This window comes from Melitaea cinxia, chromosome 12 (genome assembly GCF_905220565.1).
Source record: "Melitaea cinxia chromosome 12, ilMelCinx1.1, whole genome shotgun sequence".
NCBI lineage: Eukaryota > Metazoa > Arthropoda > Insecta > Lepidoptera > Nymphalidae > Melitaea > Melitaea cinxia.
In genome coordinates, this window is record NC_059405.1 from 2,277,497 (window position 1) to 2,302,150 (window position 24,654).

The following is a 24,654-nucleotide window of genomic DNA, read 5'->3' on the forward strand; positions in this document are numbered from 1 at the left end:
TTTTTAATCTATACAAGTAAATAAAATTGGAGTATTTGCTTGTAATATTAAAATAACCGCTCTTTACTAAATGCACAAGGATGTAGACACGGTACATCAACCAAAACAACATTTTTTATAATTTTTGTCTGTCTGTCTGTTTGTTCATTCCGGCTAATCTCTGAAACGGCTGGACCGATTATGACGGGACTTTCACTGGCAGATAGCTGATGTAATAAGGAGTAACTAAAGCTACTTTTATTTCAGAAATTTATTTATATTAACTCTGCGAACTGCACAACAACTTTTTTATTAAATTCCACGCGGACGAAGTCGCTAGCACAGCTAGTTAAAGATAAACTTCAAAGCGACTAAACATTTTCAAAAACTTTTCAACCATCAGAAAGCTCCAAAATCCTAAAGAAATACGAGTACGTTGTTGACTGTCAAGCTACAGTTCTTTGTAGTCCCAACTTAATACTTTTGTAAATGCAATAGTTTGGATGTATGGACTTTTCTTACTATATCAGCCAGAACAGGTAACGAGATCTGAACGTAATTTAGGACACAATGATATAACCTACAGACTTCAACACAAAACTAAATTTATACCACAAAAAATTGCAGTTTCTATAAGAGAGATTGTTTCTGCATTATTTATTTATACAGTTATAGTTAGGGGTCCGAGAATGAAATCGACTACTTAACATTACGGAAAATGCATGGCGCTTAGGATATAGCATTAAAATTTTCAATCACACGAATCGCAGATAAGCAAGCAATATAATAATCAATGCGAAAATAACCGAAACGTGATTATCTCGTCAAGAACAACTTCTCAATTCAAAGTCCAATGATGTAAATACACGCTTATCAGATAAGTGCGAGATAGAAAGCTCTGATACGAGATTGAGTATCTCTTACATTGGGATTTAATCGATGCGTTTTTAGCCGACTGCGACAGAAAGAGGTAATGTATTTCGATATAATTTTAAAGGGAATAATGAATGTTTAGTTATCACGAATGAGAGAGGCAAATGCTTTGCTGGATAGAGACATAAATCTTTCTTTCTTCACCCTCTTCTAAAATTAAATGTTAGAAAGAGAAGGGAGATGTTAGCTTTCAACTATTACTACATCACCGTGAGGAGTATAGAACAAAAATACATATATAGCTAGACCACAATAGACATTTACATACTACAAAATTTCATGAACTTAAACATACATCATTACAACTCTCTTGACCATTAGAGTATCATATTTAATTAGTAAGACTCGGAATTAAAGGATTTTATTTTACGTTTGTTAACATTTCACTAATTAACCGTCTCCTGTGCAAATTGATGTAGACAATGAAAGTATTTCTAAAGAGCGCGAACTCTAAACACTTGAAGGTCCTTATAGCCCCTCGAGGGCTCGAATAAAACACGATATTTTTATTCCTCTGAATACACACATCAGTTTATATTTCAACCAATTTAATAATCAAGACGAATGACAGAAACCGCTCGAACGAATAAGTAAATACGCGAACGGTTGTAACTCATCCAATATACAGAAATAATATGCATTAATTTTTTATGTAATACTACCACTTGTCCGCGACATCTTTTGTCTGGAATCGTTTGGGAGCCGCACTCTGGGATAGTAAGTTGCCTTGTGATATTCAAAGCTGCGACCCGAGATCCATTCAACTGTTTCGGGTGTCAACCATCCATACACAACACTTTGCACGTATACGTATGTGAGATAGCTAGCCCGTCAATCTACGTAACGTCATTTGTTTATTTTTTAACAATAACGAACTTGTACATACATATTTTTTACTAGCGACTCGCCCCGGCTTCGCACCGGTGCAATGCTAATACTAAATATAATACAGAATGTCTTTATTTATTGTGTGAAGCTAGCTTATGACATGGTTATTAACATAATAACAACAATGTTCAAATATGCGTCGTTAGATTACACGTTGTTACAGGATGCGTTGAAGAAATAAAGGTTCACTGCTCGTTCCCCGTAGGTGATAGCGTGATAATATGTAGCCTATATGTTGACCCGACTTCTTAATAATATTCGTGCCAAATTTGAAGTAAATCCATGCAATACTTCGGTAACGATTGTAGATCACACCCCAAGTATTCTTTAAAAAAAATATTCCATGTACAGTTTTTTCCCACCATTTTATTATTTGAATAGATTTATTTACTAGCTGTACCCTGCGCGCGTTGCTACGCTTTATTATTTTTAATATTTTTTTTCATTCGTGCCAACCTTTGTGGCATTTGTACACCAATCTTTGTGGCCAAGAAACTTTTGTGGGCTCATGCACAACACTTTGCTGAATTACACTTCAGCCTGTAATATGCCACTACTGGGCATAGGCCTCTTTCTCCATGTAGGAGAAGGATCAGAGCTTAATCAACCACGCTGCTCCAATGCGGGTTGGCAGATATATTTCCCTACTATGAGTAACGATCGCTATCAGGTGTACATGATAACAACCGGGACCGACGGCTTAACGTGCTCTCCGAGGCACGGTGGGGAAGACCCACAAGGACTGCACAAACATCCAGACCACGGCAAACACCTGTATGGCTTTGCTGAATATCATGACATAATTATGATCAAATGTATATTTTACTATTCTATAAAGGACATACAGACAAACATTCATTTATATATATATAGATATACGAGTAGATAGATTTTTTGCAATATTATTATTTCCCGGTATTAATTTTCTCATATTGCATTTTGGGTGCGGCTCGTGAAGCGAGTTGGGAGGTATTAGCGTTATAGCTAGCTGGTACGCCATGACCCACTCAGGGCTTTGTACGTTACGGTATCAACTCTGAGCAATTGTAATCAAATTTTTTATACGTTTTATTTTATTCACTTACCTGAGAAAAAATATATAAAATACAGGCTTATTGTAAGCTATGCCTCGCGGTACCACTTCGCGGTACACGCGATTATTTGAGGGAAAACGTACTAAAATATTACGTTATAGCCTATAGCCTTCTTCGGTAAATGGACTATCTAAACAAACAAGAATTTTTCATATCAAATCAGTGGTTCCTAAGATTAGCTCACTCAAACAGACAAACAAAAATTTAAAATTACAAGAAATTTAATGAGTTTTATACAGTCGTAATCCTAAAAATTATAATTATATATGGTGTTGCGAATATTTTAATATATTTTTCGAAGAGTTTTATAAACAATAGTAGTAAAATCGTAATAAAGTTTCGTACAAATAATAATAAAAGTAGGATAATAACTGGATATGTCACGGATATTCGCTAGTTAACTACTATATTAACGATCACCCACAAGGGAGGACGTAAAACAATATTAATCCACATAATTAAATTAGATAATCCATAACATTCAGCAAACGAAACGAAACTAAGCCGCCAATTATAAGCCAATTTTTTTCATCGAATTTGCATAGCAGAAAACCAGAGTTAAAGATTTGCCCTGTAATGAATTGACTCCGAGGTCATCTATTATGTTTGCTATATCTCCGACGTTCTATAGACTTTTTCACTCGATAGATGAATAGAAAAACATGGCCATTTCGAGGAGCGTATTGTTGAAACTTTAACAAGAAAAGTTTGAATAAAAAAAAGCAGTTCAATTAAGAATTTCCGGTAAAAGAGCAAGAGCAATCGATACGGTAGCGAACCGCGAGTTTTAATTAAATAGTATTCAACGTATAATGATCGGAAGTGTATGATCTAATAAGTTAGGCCATTGCAGGAAATGTCTTGCTCGAAATCTGGAGCAGGCCGGAAGTACCCCAACCCTGTAGAGGAACACAAATGAACATAACTGTTTGAAAGCAGTATTGTGTTCCTGCGTTGAACAGGGTATCCAAATATCTTAGAGATGTTCTTGTTATGCTTTTGGAGTTACGATGGCTGTCAACTATCTATAAAATCAACTAGAACCAAGCACCCTCCTGTGTGTTCTCCCAGGCATAACAAGGCGATACACAAGCACACACACCCGATCCAAGACTAAATATTTGCATAAGTAAGTAAAAATATCTACCAGGAGAAAGTAAAACAAACCATTGTATACATTTTTATCTGTCGGAATCGGAAATCGAAGAGCTCGCATTTAAAGCAAATACTACACCAGAACCTCATTCGTGTTGTCAACACCAATGACGCGTCATATAATTCCACCCTACACAATCACGCGCACTTAACGATGTTTAACTTGACAGCAGTGCGCGTAATAAATTTTTAATGTCTCTCCTTACAGCGCAGACGCTGGAGTCCTCGTCGAGTCGTTATTTTTAGTTTTACGGACGAATGAGGGCTGACACGTTTATCTAAGTACAATGCCTTTCGCTCCTTAATGGGCTTATCTTATAAGGCCGAGATTTAGCGTTTTATTTTAGGATTAGCATCCGGTTGGTCTACGTACATAAAAATGAGTCACCGTTTCTTTTGATCACGTAATAACCTTAGAACGACTTTCGCAATTTTATTCATCTATTTTTTAAGTTTTCTAATATTTCTTAAAAGTTTCTTACGGAACGAAAAATTAACAAAACTGCGCAGAAAATTAAAAAAGTTCCAGAGAATTTAACGACTATTTATATATTCACACGTTAGACATTCTGCAAGACAGAACAACGGTTTTGTTTATAATAACAACTGAGTTAATGTATTGAAAACCCGGCCGTCTCAACTATATTGACTATCTATATATTTATAGATAGTCAATTGGCTATTACTGGCGAAAATTAAACTTTTGTACATAGTACGTCATTTGACTTGTAATACAAAAAATTGCCGACTAAGAGTACTAAACTAGTTAAATATCGGTTTGACTTCGTATTAGTCTCATCTTTGCTAATACTATGGATAACCTAACTACTGGACCGAGAAAACGGAACAGCCAGAATCGTACACGTGGACGACGCCGCAGCAGGAAGGATAGTAAAAAGTATTTTTGGGAAAATTAAACCTCTTATTGAAAACCAAATCGCTCTTTTAGTTACTCTTATCTTCTATAATTTTCAAATTTAGAGCAAAACCTTTTGGCCTAATTTTATTTTATTTTTTTATTTTTTTTTTTTTTTTTTTAAGATAAGCTAAGGATACACGCATGTTTGTCGAGAATATCTGGGATAAGAATTTCTCTAATCTGCGGTAGAATCCTTTGTACTTACAGAATAAAAAGTTTTGTCTCCCAGTGGTATATATACACAACATTGAAGTAAACAATATAATGGAAATTAATAATATATTTCTCTGAAAAGCCTTAATTAGAGACTCTATAATAAATAGCCTTTTAATTCTCGCTGTGTAGATTAGAATTTAATTGAGATTAATATTCATTATAATATTCAAAACACCTTTACTCAATGGTGCGACGTTTTCAGTACTCGTATTTGATTTTTATCTTTATTCTTTCGTTGAAAAATGTATGGCACACAGTATATTATTATTTTTTTATTTCGTTATGGCAATGTAGAATTTTCGTTTGGTAAATCAGAAAAAAAAAACACTGTCTAAATACATATAATTTTTTTTATACAACTTGGTCGGCAAACAAGCACTTGATGGTAAGCGATTACGTCTGCAACACTAGAAGCATCACAAGCCCTATCCCCAATTACCCCAGGAGCTGTGGTCACCTTCCTCACCAACAAGAACACAATACTGCTTGACAACAGTATTATTTAGCTGTGATCTTCTGTAAGGTAGAGGTTCGATCGCGGACCCCAGTCGGGCAGCTCCTTATTTTGAGCAGGAAATTTCCTGTTGTGCTCTACCCCAGTTACATTAATTGTCTATGTCAAAGACAGGAAACTTAATGCCTGTGTTATAGGCTTATTGTTAACGGATGACATGTATGGCTACATTTTTTTTATATTACTACACCAAGATTCGAGGCGGAAATCGAACCCACAAACCTAGAGCTAAAAGGGCTAGTTAAAGTTAGTTACAGGCGTATGATAAAAATAAAAGTTAAGTAGTGGATTGTTTCTACTCTCTAATTTATTATTTAGTTCATTACCGCGCCAAGAAACTTTTCGAGTGCCTTCGACTCGGCGATTGAAACAAAGTATAATAAATGATTTACGTTCCATTATCAGGGTTCTAAAAGTCAAATGCAAGAACCTCATAATTATTTCAAAAATTAATTTAACGATTTACTATTTTTAAAGTAAAACGTCTTTACGCACGTTACGAAAAGTGTGATTGAGCGAGGCGAACGAAAGTTGAGAGGGAGATATAAGTTAGTGAAGATAGAAAGAGGGAGTTACGTTTTTTATATTACTGTAGGGGTAACTAAAGATTTTTTACTTCAGTCGTGTGGTCTAAAGCACACTCGTTTTTTTATTTGCCAAGTCACCTTTCTTCCTTATATATTACTAGCCGACCCTTGCCCACTTCGTTGGGCGTTAATTATTATTATATTAACCAAGTAACATACTTTAAAGAACAAATTTTATAGCACTTAAATAAATAATATGTTGCTCTAACGCCATCTATCAAAAATTGAGAAAACGTCGTCGATAGACTAAATGAAGACTAAATTAATAACGTCGAAAGACTAATAAATTGTTTTCTAATAGCGATAAATGCCGCTAGTTTATTTACCATTTTGATATTATATTTTAATCTTTTTCTTATTTACTGAATTTTTTGTTCAATTACAATAAAATATAGCCTATGTCACTCCTGAATAGTGTAGCTTTCTGTTAGTGAAAGAATTTTCATGATCGGATCAGTATTTGCGAAGATTACCCCCTACATACAAACAAAGTTATAAACTTTACCTCTTTATAATATGGTGTATCCTGTGTTGATGTCGGAATAAAGAAAATTCTATGTGTTATATTGGATCACCAGCTAACTATTACATGGTACGTACTATACGTAGCAATTTTTATAGCAATAGGTTTTAGTAGTTTGTGCATGAAAAATAAACACGTCACCAAAAAGAATCTCGCATTTATAATATATTTTTTTTAAGACGGGAACTAATTCGGTTTAAGCTTTTTAGAGTTATAGAGAAAAAAGTAGTTTTTATTTTTAATGTTTAAATTTGTCTAATGATATTGTTGCTGTATTAACATTATCATGTGACATTGCAGTGTCTATAGTTTATTAATTGTTAAGATAAGTAAGAATATAAATAAAGTTTAAAGCAATATGAAGTATAAGTATTATATTTACAGTCATGATAATCTTTATCACTTACCAAATGTTCTGGCATATTCCAATCTTCATACATCCTAGCGGCCAGAGGAAACACTTTCTCATTCAAAATTTCCAACGTAGTCAATGTAATTTTCTCTATACTAGAGAAATGTCTTTCGTATATCCATCTCAACTGCCAGTACAGTTCCCCACGTCTTTCCTTACTCACTGAGTGTACAATTTTCAGCAAATTCTTTATATTTTCCTCTGGTAAAAATAAACCAATTTTATTCCAATCAACGTGAGAGTTAAATGGCATCACTATCGTATCAGCGATAATTATTGGGATACACTGAGATGCTAAGATATCCATAAGCACTGGCTGTGCTAATCTCGCACTCCGTACAACCAAACAAAACATACCCTCCTTCAAAATATCCGGATAATCAAAAACCTTTCCCGTTATATATTCACACCTTTTTGTATAATCCGTTACACCACTTTCAGTCTTACATCTATCCAGTAACAATAAATCATTAGACGATGACGCTATACCTTGTAACTCGGCTAAGTAATCTTCGGGTATGTTCCACTGAGTCGATATAATCATATAATTCTTTTGTTTTGGTTGTGAGTCGTCAATTCTTTGTGCTATCGGACTGTAAAGTGGCAAAGATACGTCAAAGCCATGTCTAAACGTCCAAGTGTCGAAGCCAGCTCCTGCTATAATTGCTTTGCTGACGTTGAGATCAATGACGGTGTTGTAATTTGGTGCAACACCAGCCACCATGTTGAATATGAGATGATTTTCTCCGTCATTCCAGCTGAAAGAAAGTTTGAATCAATTCATTTGAAAATTACACAAAATTTACTATCAAAAACTATTCAAGAAATAGCAACAAATCTATAATTTCTATAAAAAAAAAAAAAAAAAATTATATCTTTTTCTTTATACATTTTAGAAGCATAATTACATGTTTTAACATGAATCTATATGATTTTTAAAATTATGATAATGATAATATGATTTAATTGAATTATAATTTACATTAATTAACAATAATATAATTTTGATAACTGATATTATAAATAATATCTAGCTAGCTATAACTTAGAATAAGTTCAGAATTATAATAAATTATAAATACATATAAATAAAAATGAATCACGAAACGTTTCTTACAAATAAAAATTAAGAAAATTGCACAGAACGTTGTCGGATTTCATAAAACATAACAATTATATAAGCTTAGCACGTTTGAGAGTTTGCAAAACAGGACGTTTGTCAAGTATGCAAGTATATTATATAAATAACAACAATTTGCGAGTAGAGAGTGATCACAATAAAACAATGAGTACACAGTAAAAAGTACAAAGTTAACATTAAAAGTAATATCATGTTATTGTTTGAATGCAAGTTTTAATTGCATTGTTTTGATTCAATATATATGCTAATTACATTGTAAAGTTTAAGAATGTGTTTGTTTATAACTGTTCAACATTTTATACATCAGAGAATAATTATGTTCAGAATCATGAGGAATACTGATGTAGGGAACAACAGGATATATCCTACTCAAAATCTGGAGCAGCCCGACTGGAGAAATACTCGACCTTACAGAAAATCACAGCTAAATAACACTGCTTTCAAGCAGTGTTGTGTTCATGTTGCGAGTAAGGTGATCAGAGCACCTGGGAGGATTGGGAGTAGGGTCGGCAACACGCTTGCTATACTTTTGGTATTACCACATCTTATAAGCTACGGTAATTGCTTAATATCAGGCGAACCGTATGCTTGTTTAGTTATGTTATGTATATAAATATCCAATAGATGAAATTTATATAATTTGAACTTGATTAACGTGGATTTAGAGAATTATTCCCAATTTGTAGTATGAACTTTGCATAGCTTTAAGTATGTTTACTTGGCATTATGTACCTACACCTAAAATCATATTTATATTCTTAATATTTTTAAGGAAATTTTGAAAGCCTGGTATCTCTTTAAGGTTTTATATCTTTCAATTATAAATTTTATAAAACAAACAACTTTTTATTCGAATCTAGGTCTATTAACGAAGTAATGATTTCAGAAGTTTATTTTAAAAAATAATTATAAGAAAGTGCATTATCTAGGGGAGTCCCTTGATGAGTGTAAACCATCCTTGCAACTATTTACACGTTATATGTAAAAATTAGAAATTAATTTTAATTAAACACATTATACTTACTGTTCCAGAGATTGTAAAGCTTGAGAGACATGTTTGCTTGAAAAACTATTCTGATTCAACATATCAATACTAGGCACTAATAAACAAGCGTCATTTGGGTTAGATGTATAATATTTACTATTCTTTATTGTGTGCAAAATCTCGTAAAATTCCTTAGAAAACTTAGATATAGCCATTCCATCCTCCGCCCTATAGTCTGTCAGTGGATAGATGTATATCGTTATCTTATCGTGACCTCCTCTCCCACATTTGTAAACGTTGAAACAGCTCCAGTAAGTGCAGTTTGCAACGCGCGGAGACGATGCATGAGATTCACTTATGAGCGTTCGTACTGGTAAACTCAACGCGTCTAAATTAACTGCTTCGCGTAAATCACCCCGAGGCGTACTCCCCGTGAATACGTTACACACGACTATCAACACTAGAGACACTACAATAAACAATAGCAGCCCGACGAAGAACCTATGATACAGGATATTTCTATACGATGTATACTTCGAATACTTGCTCGTTTTTAGAAAACCCTCCGCAGCCATTTGTGATTTCGACGATTAAATAATCAATCTTAATTTATATATGGCACCCATTATTAGGTACTTTGATTATTTCTCATTCAAAACTTCATAAATTTGTAAAACACTGTACAAAGCTGAAGCTTCACAATAATTTTGAGAACTGTCGAGTGTCGACTGTCGCTGCGGGTGACGGTGACGGTCGTCTGACAAATTTGACTAATGTAAGGTTGACGGGCACAGATGACAGAACTGTAATTAATGACATAAATAGTCAAATACACAACATTATAAAACTGTACCTAAATGAAAATTATGAAGTATAATTTTAAGCAATAATATGCAAAGTTAGCAACGTCAGCTTAAATCAAATTTGATTCAAATCATATTTTTTTATTTATTGTATCATGATAGTATTTAAATCCACTAAGAGTGAATCGTGAACGCAGCCGTATGTAAGTGACGTAAATATGTAAACTTTCTTGTTTTTGTGTCAGTTTTGTGTTGTGCGTAGTTGTGGTTCAGTTTCTGATGGCTTGATTAATTTGATTAATATTTTATTTTTCTATTCCGATTACATATTTTGGTTCGAGCTTGACCAGAAATGGCTTTGCTACCACCTGACCCGGTATATACAATAAGAAACGTCGACAACTCGCCAGTATACTGTTTGGCATTCAGCTTCTTACCGGGCGGGCTCGAGAGGTTACTAGCCGGCTCGAAAAATGGATATGTTTATGCATACAACCTTCAGGTGAGATCAGATATTCTTAGTATAATAATTCCATCTTAACTCTGTACTCCGTCGATGTTTTTAAGCAACGTATACGGCTTCAATTTATTGCGTCTTTCTTTGTTTACTACCCTCATTTTGTGACCTAGAAAATTGTAGACCACAGTTGGCTTGTATGCTAATTTGTTATCATTGTAAATAACAAAGTATAGTACAGTATTTTGTGATAGAAAAAAATTCTTGTTATATGAGATTGAAGTGTAATATTTGTATAAATGTGAAAACTCAATAATTTAGATAAAAACCGTTTAGTCAAGTTTCTATGTCTCTTAGTTAGATACACATATACAGACTACATATGAAAAAGAAAATTTTGTATTACATGCATGTGTACTATTAATTTCAACTTTCTTAATATAAAGAAGAACAATTAGATTCAGTGAAATATATGACATATATAGTGTACACATATTTTCATATGTAATTGATATAATTTGACCTGTACATAATTGATCTAATCATTGTTTTAGACGAACCGGGTCCAGCAAAAAATCAAAGTTGGTCAAGCTCCCATTCTCCATCTAATTCACACAAACAGCAAACTAATCACCCAAGAAAAAGGTGGGATATACAAAATTTTCGATCTCACAAACAGTGGGTATAAAGAACAACACACCATAGATATTGATTATCCCGGATTTTGTCGTTTTGACGCCAACACAAAACTCGAAACACTCTTTGTACCTGATAAGGAATCCAAGATACACATTTATAATTTTTCTGGTGAAAAAATTAATTGTTTAGCACCAGAAAGTGATTCTCCTAAACTTGGTGATCCGATGTGTGTGAAATTTATTGAATTTCCAAATGACCGGCCCCTTTTATTGGCCGGCTATGAGGGTGGATGGCTCTTGCTGTGGGATCTCAACACTAGTCAGTGCATCGGCAAATTACAAACTAAAGAATGTCCCATGTCAGTGGATTTCCACCTCGAGCAACAGAGAGGTATGATCGGCAACGCCTCTGACATGATACAAGTATTTAGCATAGGAAGAAAAGACTTAAGCTTGACCCATAAAATGGATATAAGTATTAAAAATCCGGGAATAAATAGAGTTTGTACTAGAAATGACGGCAGAGTATTTGCATCTGGTGGCTGGGACGGTCACATCCGTATATTCTCCTGGTTTTCATTGAGGCAATTGGTAGTACTTACTGAGCATAGGCAAGCTGTCCAAGATGTTGTGTATTCGACTGAAAAAGTTTCATACTGGAATGCACACATCATGGCGGCCGGGGGCCTCGATGGGGCTATAACGCTCTGGGACTTATACAACAATAAAAAGTAATATTTTATAGCTTCAAGTCCTGAAAGGCATGACATTAAAATTTACATTTAACCTCATAGACAAATAAAATATATTTTAAAAAATTCTTGTAAAAAAAATGTATGAAAAATTTCTAAGGAAGAAAGAATATGAAGTAATCAAAAAGGGCATTTAAAGAATAATATTTAGAAATTAGTTGACAAAATTTAATTTTTGCATTTATTTATTTTTTATATTGAAAACAGCCTTAAAACAACATTTGCTGGAAAACAGATATCTTTCCAATTCATTTGTCACACGAATAATAATTTTCTATTAATAATTTCAAATTGAGTTATGCCAAGATTGCCTTTACTTAAATTGTTAAATATTTTATTAAATATAAAATTTATTAATTAATTTGTTGAAACAAGAATGCTGCAACTAGCAAACAAATTGGATCTGTTATACAAACACAGTAACATAATTATGGAATGTGGTCAAGCTATTAGACATTAAGAGAATTCGTTAAATGATATAGCGACTATTCTGTAAACAATTTATAGCAATGTTTTTAAAGACATTAAAAACCTGTGAATTTTTTGTAATTGTTTCATTTTACACACTTAAAAAAAATGTATGCTTTAGACCGTGTAAAGTAAAACTGAAGTAAAAATTACAAAACGTAACTCTCTTTATCTTTCTATCTTCACAAACATATCTCCTTCTCAACTTCCGTTCGCGTCGCCCGATCAAACTTTTCGTAACGCTGTCGTCACGCAGTAACCAGCTTACTCCCCAAGTCAAGTAAATAAGTTATACTTCAAAAAACCAAGCTCTAACATTAATGTAGCCAAAATACTTCTGCTCTATAAGAGTAAATTCTACTGAGATTATAAATTCGAAAGTTTGTGAGGATGGTTGAATCTTTCATGCAAAAACTACTGGACGTATTGTAATGAAACTTGGTAGGTAGAATAACACAGCAGTTACTTCTTATCCCGACATGCCGCGAGGTGCGTATTTAGTAAGTAACGTGATCTAAACTAATATTATAAAGAGGAAAGAATTGAACACACAATGTGTTTGTTTGCATTGAATAGGCTCTGAAACTACTGAACCGATTTGAAAAATTCTTTCACTGTTAGGAAGCTACACTATTCGCGGGTAACATAAGCTATATTCTATTTTCAAAAAAAATAGTTTTTTTTTTAAATGTTTGTTAACCCGTATACCCGTGCGAAGCCAGGCGGATGCTAGTACTTTATAATTACGTACTCTAGATATGCATCGCGGTTTCATCCGCATTATTTTAAGGGAAAAACGTACATAAAAAAAGTATATCAGTTGATGTTACCTAATACACAAGCGTTGAGTTGCACCTTAGAGCGTGTCCACACGGCGCGTTGCGTTGCGTTGCGTCGTCGCAACGCAAATATTTTGACGCATAGCCGGCCACACGGGCGCTGCAGCGTTACTATGACGCAGTCAACGTTCCGTCGGCGCAGCGGCGACGCACAGTTGCGGCAAGTATTTTGAAAAAAATTCGCAGTCAGTCTATAGCAAATCATGGATCGGAAAAGACGTCTAGCATTGCTCCTATTACTACGTCACCGCCGAAATCGACGCAAGATCACAAGACGGTACTGGATCAGTCCTTTCATTTCATTAAGAAATCGTGATGGACAGTTTTTTTTTTTAGAATATCGGGAGTTGCTATTAGACGAAAAGAAGTTTTATAATTTTTTTAGAATGAGTGTATCCAGCTTCGAATGTTTATTGAAGTCCTTAGAACCACACATACGAAAAAACTATACTAATATGAGGAATCCAGTGGAACCAGTAGAAATGCTGGGAATCACTTTAAGGTAACTATATAAATATATTTAAGTAATAAAAATATAACAGTTTTTTTGGTTTGTTTAATTAGTAATCAACTCACAAATAATCAGCAATTGTCATAATTTTAAATTTAGACATTATTTAAGAGAGTAATCAACTCACAAATAATCAGCAATTGTCATAATTTTAAATTTAGACATTATTTAAGAGAGATATCATCCAGTAATTACAAATTAGAAAAATCGTATTCAGTTTCTTCACTTGCTTGAGATGTTTCTGGAGATGTAATTGAATTATTAAAATCAGAAATGTATGTACTTTGAAAATTTGCTGTTTGATACCCATATGGTGGTTGGTGAGACGTTGATGGGCCACTCACATATGATGATGTTTGTCCATACCGCATTTCATCTATAATTTGTATAACTTTACTTTGGAAACGGAGAGTTTCTCGGTCGGAAAATTCTTGAATAGATGGCAATATAGCTCTGAAAAAGGACATATGGCGATTTTCCGGCTCCTTGAGAAGTTTTAGTCCTTCTCTTTCAAACTCATCCATTTGCATTGCCCTTTTGCGCGCGACTGGAACATAGCGCAGAGTGTTGTCTGTGGTAATGTCATCATTTGTAGACGTAGATTCATTGTTGATTTCTCTAGGCGAGTCTAAGCTAGATTCGGTGGCATTTTGTTCCACTTTTCTCAAAAAAAGGAGTTGATTGTATAAATGATACTTCTTCAGTTTCGTAGCGCCCGAGCCCGATTTTGATGCTTCTTTTAATTTTTTTGAATATCTGAAGTAATTATCTTTTACACTTCTCCATTTTTTTATTAAATCATTACCTGCAAAACCAATAGTAAACATGATTTAATAATTTATACATAGTGAATTTCTCGATAAAATTTAATGACATATTCAGATATCGTTAACAAACACTATGTGACCGACTCTGGAATCGTGAAAATATAACAGCTGTTACATACAAAAAGCAATACCTACTGAATCAAAATGTATGCAACAGCTGCTATTTTTTTCGCGATTCCAGAATTAATTGGTTACATAGAGAAAGTTATTTGCTATCGATGTCTGAATATGTCAGTATTTTTTTTCGGGTATCTATCTATCTCATAAATGCATATTATAATAATTATTTTCTTTTCAGATACCTAGGAAGTGGAAATTCAATAACTGATTTACATTTCAAATTCAAACGGGGAAAATCTACTATTGCATATATAATACAAAGAGTTTGTCGTGCTATATGGACCAATCTTCTTCGAGACAACATCCCTGAACTGACAACTGAAAGTTTCCAAACAATAGCGAGGGGTTTTGATGTAAAGGCAAATTTTCCTCAATGTGTTGGTGCCATCGACGGCAAACATATCCGCGTGTGTAATCCTGCAAATAGTGGCTCACTTTTTTTTAATTATAAAGCCTTTTTTTCGATTGTGTTGCTAGCTATTGTGGATTCAAATTACAAATTCGTATTTGTCGACATCGGTGCATACGGAAAAGAATGCGATTCAACCATATTACAAAATTCTAAACTGTACGAGCTAATGATTAACAACAACTTACCACTACCTCAACCCCAGCCACTCTCTGGTAGCAATATACCAACCCCGTATGTATTTGTGGGTGACGAAGCTTTTGGACTGAGCAAACATATTATGCGTCCATATGGCGGTCAAAATCTCGACTTACAACAAAAGGTTTTCAATTACCGTCTAAGCAGAGCCAGAAGATATGTCGAATGCGCTTTTGGGATTATGGCTAACAAATGGCGCATTTTTCACAGACCGATAGACGTGTCCTATGACTTCGCTACTGACATTATAAAAGCATGTTGTGTATTACACAATTTTGTCGCTGATCGAGATGGTTTTAGACAAAGAGATAAATTTGCTATAAGTGTTGATGAATTTCTCCCAATACAACCCGTACATGAAGAACAGACAGCACCGAATGTCATAAGACAGCAATATGCGACCTATTTTATGACTAGAGGAACTCTGCCTTGGCAGCTAAATAAGGTATAATTGTATTATGAGGGTTTTCAAGATTTTCTTGCACCGCCAATTCCGCGATCAGTAAAAAAATAATATTTTATACCTACTCAGCGTAGTCTAGGTTAGTTTTGAGCTAAGTAATAAAATAGTACTCACGCTAATCTAAATTCCCTAAGTTTTAAAATTTTAGAGTGTCGAGATATTAATTTTGTACTGATCGCGGAATTGGCGGTGCAAGAAAATCTTGAAAGCCCTCTTAAATAAAAAAAACATAAATATCTGTACTGTGAACTCACCAACTTTATTTTTTCGTTCAGCTGTGAAATTCTCGTAATCAGGAAATAAAACTTTTGATATGTCTTCCCAGGCTTTTGTTTTTAAATTTTTATTTTTAAAATCTACGTTTGACTTGTCCCATATAATTTCCCTTTCCTGTATCAATGTAATCAAGTAATCTATGTCAATTTCTTCAATGGTATTCATTTTACCCTGCAAATAAAACTAATTACCCTGCAAATAAAACTAAATACAAAAACGTAAACGTAAAACGAAATGAGCTTCCGTGTATCCTCTCTGTCAACGCACAAGCGCTCCGACGTCGCACGAGTACACCCCCTCCCGCTTCGTCTCGGGGGCTGCTGTCCGTCATGTGTGCGTTGCGACGACGCAGCGCGCCGTGTGAACACCTTGGTTATTTGTATGTAAAACAACGCAGTGGTAGCGCTGCGTCGACGCAACGCGCCGTGTGGACTGGCTCTTAGGAATAGACGACCGTGTGTGTATTTATCATTTATTATTTAATTATTTTTCAATTACTTATTTTAAATTCCACATATTTGTAAATAATATCTTAAAATAATTAATTATTCAATTTATTATTTGATTGAAACTACTAGACCAGTGCTTTTAGCCTTTGAAAATGGTAAAAAGTGAAAAATATTATTGTCGGATGAACCGAATGATGAGGAACTTCCCGACCTCAGATCGCCCGTAATTTATTTTTCCTTTCATTATCGTTGTATTTTCTTTCTTTTACAATCAGTTTTATCCTATTTATATTTTTTTTGCTTTCAAAAGCTATAAGCACTGGTCTATACATGCACAGATCAACAAATAGTCAGTACCTACTTGAGTCAGAAAATGAATCATGTACCTATGATAACGTGAATTTATTTTCTCAGGTGCCGTCTCTTGAAAAGATATATTTCTATATTCTGATGTCAACAATACATTAACCACTGTTTCGTCACGACATTAACCCAAATTAAAAATATTTTTATATGTTAATATTTCTACAAATACTATAAAATTACATACATATATTACTTAATCTGATGTCAACATTTATGTAATGTAACGAAGATCATTGAAATAAATAGGTATAGTATGTTTTTTTTTTTAAATTTTTCACAAAAATTAATTTTACAATAAATCAACTCTTTTTACTAAGTATAATAAATAAATAATGATACGAGTATACGTGCTACATAATAGGTACAATTTTATTTATTACCATATAAAAATAGTTTAAAATCTGTTAAAGTACTTATTACAAAAGAGGTTTTACCACATCTAATTTAAAATGTCGTAAAAGTGGAATCGCGTAAAAGAGGATTTGATTAGTTCGAAAGTTCAGTACCGTATTACGTTAAATTCCTTCATTTTTAAGTTCATATAACTTTACTGTGAAAATTTTTAAACATCAAAAAAAGGTTTATGCGACATAGATAAAAACCAATAATTTGATGCTGTCCTTGTACAATTTCCGAGAGGATCTCACATTACAGCAGGACTATTTCTGGAGTTTTAAAATTAGTTATCCACTTTGGTGTGACACCCGCAATGGAGATTCCGTTAGTAAATTGTACATAACAATATACACGACGATAAAACAAAATAAATTAGACGGTACTTCAACAGTTTGTTCGAAGAAGATACTCGTTCTCACTAGGAACAACATGAACTAGACGGATATGACATTTACAGTTCATTTGTTATCAAGGTAGTCTAGATGGCGTTTTTTTATTTCAAACAGTTTGTAAATCGCACTTACAAAGTTATAATTCTCTGTACATTTCTACGAGAAGTAGCTGAGATTAAGACATCGTAGCAGCGTCGGGGATACTGTGATCAGGAAGGCGGCCCCCAAGAGCGAGATTGCTCGGACGCATAATTTTTTCATCGGTTCTGCTTTTGCGCGGATCCTCAAGATGTTTATTGTTATTAAAATACTGAAAATGAGGAATCACGGAAGTAGCAATACAACCATAGGGGTCCGGTCGAATGAAATGTGAATAGAAAATGCAAAGATTCATGCGTGCATAGTACTCAACTATGAAATACATTACATTTATGTTTATGAAACATTAAAATATAGCGGAAATATTTTAATTATACCTACACGAAAACCTGTCGACGCGCCCGAGGAACAAAATCATAAAGTGCTATTACCACTGTTTTATTGTCTTTGTACTTTCGGTGTCTATATGTCGTAATCTATCTTATGATTATTTTTTTATTTTTTCCCTAAAAATCCTTGAAGTTATAACAATTTATATTCTTATCCTCCGGAAATCGTATCACAATTAATAATAATAATATCGTAGTAATATAATATGGAAAAAATATCTGTCACAATAAGCTGGTAAACCGTTATATCATTTTATTCGTGTAAAAAAAATGGATAACTATTTTCCGTATACCGTGTGGTGTCAGCCGATTAGAATAGCACCACCCCCTTTCTTCTCGTGGGGGTCGTAAAAGGCGACCGAAGGATAAACCTGGCTCAAAATCATCAACTGGCTCCACACGTATCTACTCGTCCTTCCTGTAGGCCTAGCCAGTGAGGTCGAGAGTGTGGCGTAGAGCTTAGGCAACTCTGCGTTATCCTGAAGATTGACCTAGGCGACACAGTGTCTGTCTGACACTGTCTAAATCGTCTGCAATAGACGGACTAAGGCCAATGATGATTTTCCGTAACATACATTACCGCTAAGCGTTCGGTAAGCCGGAAACGTACATTACCGATTTATTATTAGCTAAATTTTCGATACGATTTCAAGTAAATATGATTTACGAGTTTTAAGTGATGTATTCGTGTGATAATGTTTTTTTTTAGTATCGTAATGAATGCAAATAGATTCATTACATTACAACTTCACGGAAACAAAATGGGTTATGTGCCGTTACTTAGTATACATCTAATATATAAAATTCTCGTGTCACAGTTTTCGTTGCCATACTCCTCCGAAACGGCTTGACCGATTTTGATAAAATTTTTTGTGCTTATCCGGTATCTATGAGAATTGGCCAACATCTATTTTTCATCCCCCTAAATGTTAGGGGTAGTCCACCCCTAATTTTTATTTTTTTATTTTTTAGACAAATTTTTTAATTTCTATTTTTTTATGATACAACATTAAAAAATACATACAACCCTAAATTTTCACCCTTCTACCATCAACCCCTATTTTTAATAGCGTTTAGCGGCAAGACAACGATTGCCGGGTCAGCTAGTTTAAATATAAAAACCAGTATTAAACATTTTTGGCAATAATTTTAAAAGTATACACACGTGATATTTAATTTATTTTTAAAGTTACCTACTTGTTACGTAAAATATGCTGAAAATAATAATGTATAATAAAATATATAAGCCCGTTTAGGACATGCGATATAATAGAAAAACTGTTTATTGCTTGTCCTGTACAATTTACTTTTCTCTATTACGATTTTGTTCTCCGGGGACGTCGCTATGTCAAAGTCACCTGGACGGGGTCCGGATTGCTAGCAAAACACAAATGAAATGTGTATGACAAAGGCAATTAGATAGTTTTTACATACTTATTAGATATACGAAAATTAACTAATACTCAACTATGTATGTAATAAGGTTAAAAGTTCATTTTTATTTTGTCAATTATCGTCAATTTTACAATAGTTTATGTAAACGACAAATCCTTATGTATCGCTTAAAAAGCTTTAGGTATCTAAGGGCCTAGTTTGGGGACATTGAGAGTTAGAGGACATCCATATTTACGTGAGCTCAGAATGTGGGGGAGGGGTCTAATGAAATCTAACCAAATCTCATTTAAACCGAAGCTGGATAATCAAAAATCTCATGTCAACGTCAAAAAATATAAAATATATTAAAAAAATATATTTTGAGTGTTTATTTTGCCCGCTAAAATAGTATACTTGAACAGTTTATTATTTAACGTCAATTTCTATTATATTCAGCGACAATCTCACGTAAGGGGGCAAATCAGGTCCAAGCAAATCTCACTAAGTCAAATATAGGGGGCGGTGGCTACACAGATCGAAAAATAGCTCACGTAATTAATTGATGCACCCTTAGATTATAATAATGTTGAGTAAAATTTAACGTAAATTTCTTAAATTTAATATTGTTTTCTAATTATTTCTTTCTTCTTTTAATTAATACTTCTTTAATTTTTATTAGGGGCAGTAAAAATATTCTGTTGGGGGAACTCATGTAATTACTTATTAAGTTTTAATTTACTATTATTATTACATTACTCTTAAAGAAATATTTTCACTTTTTTGTCAAATCCAGTTTAAAAATAATTGTGTTTGCAGGCAAACGAAGATTCAGATCATTTTCTAACGTATAATAAAAAATAATAACTATGGTATAAAATGTTTTTTACATAATTAATTTGTTAAAAATTTCAAGTATGTTATATAACAACAGTCAATAAATTTAAAATAAAAATAAAAAATCAATTTTATGAAATATTTTTTTTAAATTTATTTTGTTTTTTCAGTTTACGAATGAATCTAATATTTACAATATGAATAAAATAGCATTTTATGACATCGACACCGACAAACATATTAATTAATAATTGTGTTTGCTCGCAAACGAAAAAAAAACCGACTTCAATTATATCGACAAGTAATACAACGTAGGTACACAAAAAAAAAGTCAAGTAAATACGCATGATCAAAGATTACTCGAAAAGTTGTAATCAGATCTCGATGAAATTTAATTGTGACCACATGATAAACATCGGCTTTTGATTAAATTAAAAATCATCAAAACCGGTACACCCAGTAAGAAGTTATGCGGATTTTCGAGACTTTCCCTCGATTTCTGTGGGATCCCATCATCTGATCCTGGTTTCATGGCATCCTGGCTCATCATGGTACCAAACTAGGGATATCTCCTTTTCCACAAAAAAAGAATTATCAAAATCGGTTCATAAACGTTATCCCAGAGTTAGGCCGTAAATATATATATATGTGTGTGTGTGTGTGTGTGTGTATGTGTACGGTCGAATTGAATAACCTCCTCCTCTTTTTGAAGTCGGTTAATAATGTTAGCTCAAAAATGCAGAAAAATAGAACAATAGTATAATAGTGAGTACCTCAAAATTATATTTATTATAGCTATCCGTAAAGTTGTTAAAATCCTAAAAACAAAACTATTTATTTCATCTATTATAATATTTAGGTATATTGCTACAGTAATAGCATTTATTTAAATATGTATCTATATTCTTATCTTTTATTGTATGTATTTCAAATTTGTAGTTGTTGAAGTACCCTCTTTTTTATTATGTACTTTCTATTTTTGTTATGTACTAACAGAAAAATTGTTTTGCGTTAAATTTTAAGATAAGAAATAAAATATTAAATTTTTTCTATTTCTTACATAAAAATTAAAATAATGTATTACAGAAATGAGTACTTGTTTTAATTTGAATACAACTAGGTCAGCAAACAAGCGTACGGCTGACCTGGTAAAGTGGATGGTAAGCGATTACCGTAGCCTGCAACACAGGAAGCATTGCTTGCGCGTTGACGACTCCTAGGACCTCAGGTCCACCTTACTCACCACAGAAACACAACACTGCTTGAAACCATTATTTAGCTGCAATCTTCTATTAAGTCGAGGCACTTACCCAGTCGGATTGCTACAAGTACTGAGCAGGATATATTATGCTGTGCCCAATCTAAATACATACTATACAAACAACGTAAATTATAAATGTCAACGAATCTTTATGTGTAAAAAAAAATATTTGCGTTTCCTTACACATTTCATTCATCTGAACCCCTCAGGTTTTCTTGCTACTGAGGTTATCTAGAGATTAAGTAAAGTATTTCAATTTCTATAATTCCTTATTTTCAGTATTTTAGTGACAATTTATATATGGGGGGTTAGCGAACGCAGGACCCCAGGAAAAAATTATGCGCCCGAGTTATCCCACTGGGAATAGTCGCAGAGGTCGACCCGCTACTGCTAAATGCTAATCAGGTCTCACTCAGGGGCAACCGCCTTCGTGATCACGGTTCACCCGACGCTGATCTAAGTGTCTTTACCTCAGTTACTTCTCGTAGAAATGTTGAAAGAATAACAACATTATAAGTGCGATTTACAAAAAAAAAAATTAAAATGAAAAGCGCCATCTAGACCACTTTGGTACAACAAATGAACTGTAATAAGTGCCATATTCGTGCCGATACTTTAGCATAGAATATTGAAGTACCGTCTACATTTTGATCTAAGCCAAAAGGTCGAGGGGCGATTGAAGTACCGCCTAACCACATATATAACAAAGTCTCGCGCTCTGGTTCTACGGAAAGTAGTTGAGATTAGTGGGTTTGTATTACTTCGGATACCGTGACGAGGAAGACGGAACAACACAAAATAGAGGGTACTTTAAAATTATATACTAAACTATCGGCACGAATATGACACAGTTCATTTGTTGTACCAAGTATATTTTTATATGTATATATATTTAATCGTATTTTTTAGCTGTGATATTCTGTAAGATCGAACTGCCCGACACATGTCATTATTTTGAGTCGTGCTTCATATTTTGAGCAGTAAATTTCCTGCTGCGTCCTACATAAGTTAAGCGCCTAAGTATAAAGCACTTTTAGATAAGAATTACTGAAAGTTGTTCTTTATGTAGCTGCTTTAAAATTGTCAGAACAACTAAACTACATAAATAGTTCATGTAAAAGTCAAGTGGTCGACGATTATCAAGAAATGACACCATTGTCAGATATGCTTAAATTCACCCGAAGTTACCAGAACTCGTGAAACCTATATATTAATTAACATGGTTTGAATTTATAATATAATTTTCAGCATAATTCGGTACTAACAATAGGAATAAGTAATGACAAAAAATATTTTTGTTTGTCGTTGATTAATATCAACTCTTTGTTTAATTATTATTATTGTTGGTTAAGGATTTTTTATCGAGGAGAAAATTGAAATATCCTGCTCTTTTATATTTGTAATTGTTTATTTGACATTGAATAATGTTACTAATATCACATTTACAGTGCTCGCTAATTATTTTAATGAGATATTCGGTTAATGAATCAGTTCTTACATCTAGGACTAGCAAGTTGAAAGAATAATGAACTCTGTTCAATATAATATAATGCTTTGTGATATGTAAGAATGAAGAATATATTACTAAATAATTGTTACAGTATTAATCTTATTTACACTTGCACGATTTTCCTAGTCTTAGGAATGAGTGATTCTTCATCGGTAGCTTCGACGAGTCTCCGCCGTTTCCTCAAGGGTCGCGACGATTCTGAAGGTTCCCTTGTCTTCGCTACTATTTTAGCCATTTTGTTTCCTAACCGTGTTATTTTAAATTTTGGTAATGTTTGCTCCAGATTACTGACTTCAGCCGTTTCGCTGGACTTATCGCTGTCCAATCTTTCATTGATATCTTTTTTTGGATCACTTTGATCAGATTTTTCTTGAGCCTCTGTGTTCGATTCTGCATCTTGTTCCGTATTACTAATATTTTCATTTTTATTCTTATCGCTATTTATAGTAAAGTCTAAAGGTCCTTCGGTATCGTCATTGTTTACTTCCGTTTTTACTTTGTTGAGCTGATGCGCTTGAAGGAACGAAGTCAAAGGGATTGGAACTGGTATTGGTAGAGGTATTGGTAGTATTACTGGATATGGTACTAAAACGGTGACTGGCGGAGCTTGACCTATAGGTTGAGGGAAATTCATTGGCGGCAATAGTCTAGGTCTTTCTTGATGCATCATTCCTGGCGGCGGTGGCATAAATCCAAGTCTTGGCATAAACATTGGATGTCTGTGATCATTTATATGACCATTGTTATTATCCACGAAAACAGGTGGCGGCATACCAAACATAGGGTTATGGAAAGGGGGTGGTATCTGTTGGTTCATCGTGTTTGGTGGTGAATGTATTGCACTATTGTTTACAGTGATAGACGACGATGGAGAAGATCCATCGATGGATGGACTGCACATCCTCATATCTTGCGCTTTGGGGGTCGAATTGTGTTGCCGGACAGTTTGTGACGTCACTGTAGCTGAACATTTCGACGTCCTACGCTTCCTCAAATTCATCTTAGTTCTTGTATCTTTTTTCCCTTCGGGTGATTTTTGTATACACCTCTCTTCCACTGGTTTATTCATTAACTTAGCTGGTGGTGCAATTGTTATTAATGGAAGGGGTGATATTCTTTGGTTTGGGAGTGGATCTTTTCCGTTTTGTTTTTTCTCTGTGTTTGGGGAGGTTGAACGTTCTGACGCTGGTGAAACGGATCTGCTTTTGCAGTTTTTTAGCCATAGTTCTGGAGTGATGAGGTTTGATGATGACGAAGCGTTCACCAGGTGCGGGTTGAGATCAAGGTGAGCTTGTGTCTCCCGGCAGAAGATGTGCATTTTATACTGATTGAGGCATTTGTCTGAGCAAAACTGAAGCTGTGTGGCACCATCCTGTAAAAAATCAAATGCACAGATTAGCTTTTATACAAGGATGTTAGGAAATATCGTAGGTAACAACAAATTTACTCAACATTGGATTTAAAGATTTCTTTTTTA

The 24,654-nt window shown here is 33.9% G+C and overlaps 4 protein-coding genes and 1 non-coding gene across 5 annotated transcripts in view; 2 read left to right on the forward strand and 3 right to left on the reverse strand.

Annotated features, from left to right (window-relative positions):
* Positions 1-9,921, reverse strand: part of LOC123658419 (exostosin-2) — a 41,861-nt gene extending 31,940 nt beyond the window's left edge. The window contains exons 1-2 of the mRNA XM_045593844.1: positions 9,386-9,921; positions 7,216-7,978 (exon numbers count right to left, since the gene is read on the reverse strand). Of these exons, the coding sequence (XP_045449800.1) occupies positions 7,216-7,978; positions 9,386-9,921 (1,299 nt within the window). The remainder of the gene's footprint in view (positions 1-7,215; positions 7,979-9,385) is intronic.
* Positions 9,922-10,387: 466 nt separating this feature from the next.
* Positions 10,388-12,540, forward strand: LOC123658166 (guanine nucleotide-binding protein subunit beta-like protein 1). Its single transcript, XM_045593606.1, has 2 exons — positions 10,388-10,651; positions 11,161-12,540. The coding sequence occupies exons 1-2, from the start codon at positions 10,502-10,504 to the stop codon at positions 11,977-11,979; spliced, it is 969 nt and encodes a 322-aa protein (XP_045449562.1). The 5' UTR covers positions 10,388-10,501; the 3' UTR covers positions 11,980-12,540.
* A 787-nt stretch (positions 12,541-13,327) lies between these two features.
* On the forward strand, positions 13,328-16,149 carry LOC123658468 (protein ALP1-like). The gene is made up of 2 exons (XM_045593884.1): positions 13,328-13,805; positions 14,940-16,149. Exons 1-2 carry the CDS (start codon positions 13,507-13,509, stop codon positions 15,817-15,819), a joined length of 1,179 nt encoding a protein of 392 aa, XP_045449840.1. The 5' UTR covers positions 13,328-13,506; the 3' UTR covers positions 15,820-16,149.
* A 5,820-nt stretch (positions 16,150-21,969) lies between these two features.
* Positions 21,970-22,131, reverse strand: LOC123658768. Its single transcript, XR_006743931.1, has one exon. It is a non-coding gene; the product is annotated as a U1 spliceosomal RNA (small nuclear RNA).
* A 923-nt stretch (positions 22,132-23,054) lies between these two features.
* LOC123658722 (sine oculis-binding protein homolog) overlaps positions 23,055-24,654 on the reverse strand; it is a 59,548-nt gene continuing 57,948 nt past the window's right edge. Inside the window, exon 4 of the mRNA XM_045594068.1 lies at positions 23,055-24,549. Within this exon, the coding sequence (XP_045450024.1) occupies positions 23,281-24,549 (1,269 nt within the window). The 3' untranslated portion in view covers positions 23,055-23,280. The remainder of the gene's footprint in view (positions 24,550-24,654) is intronic.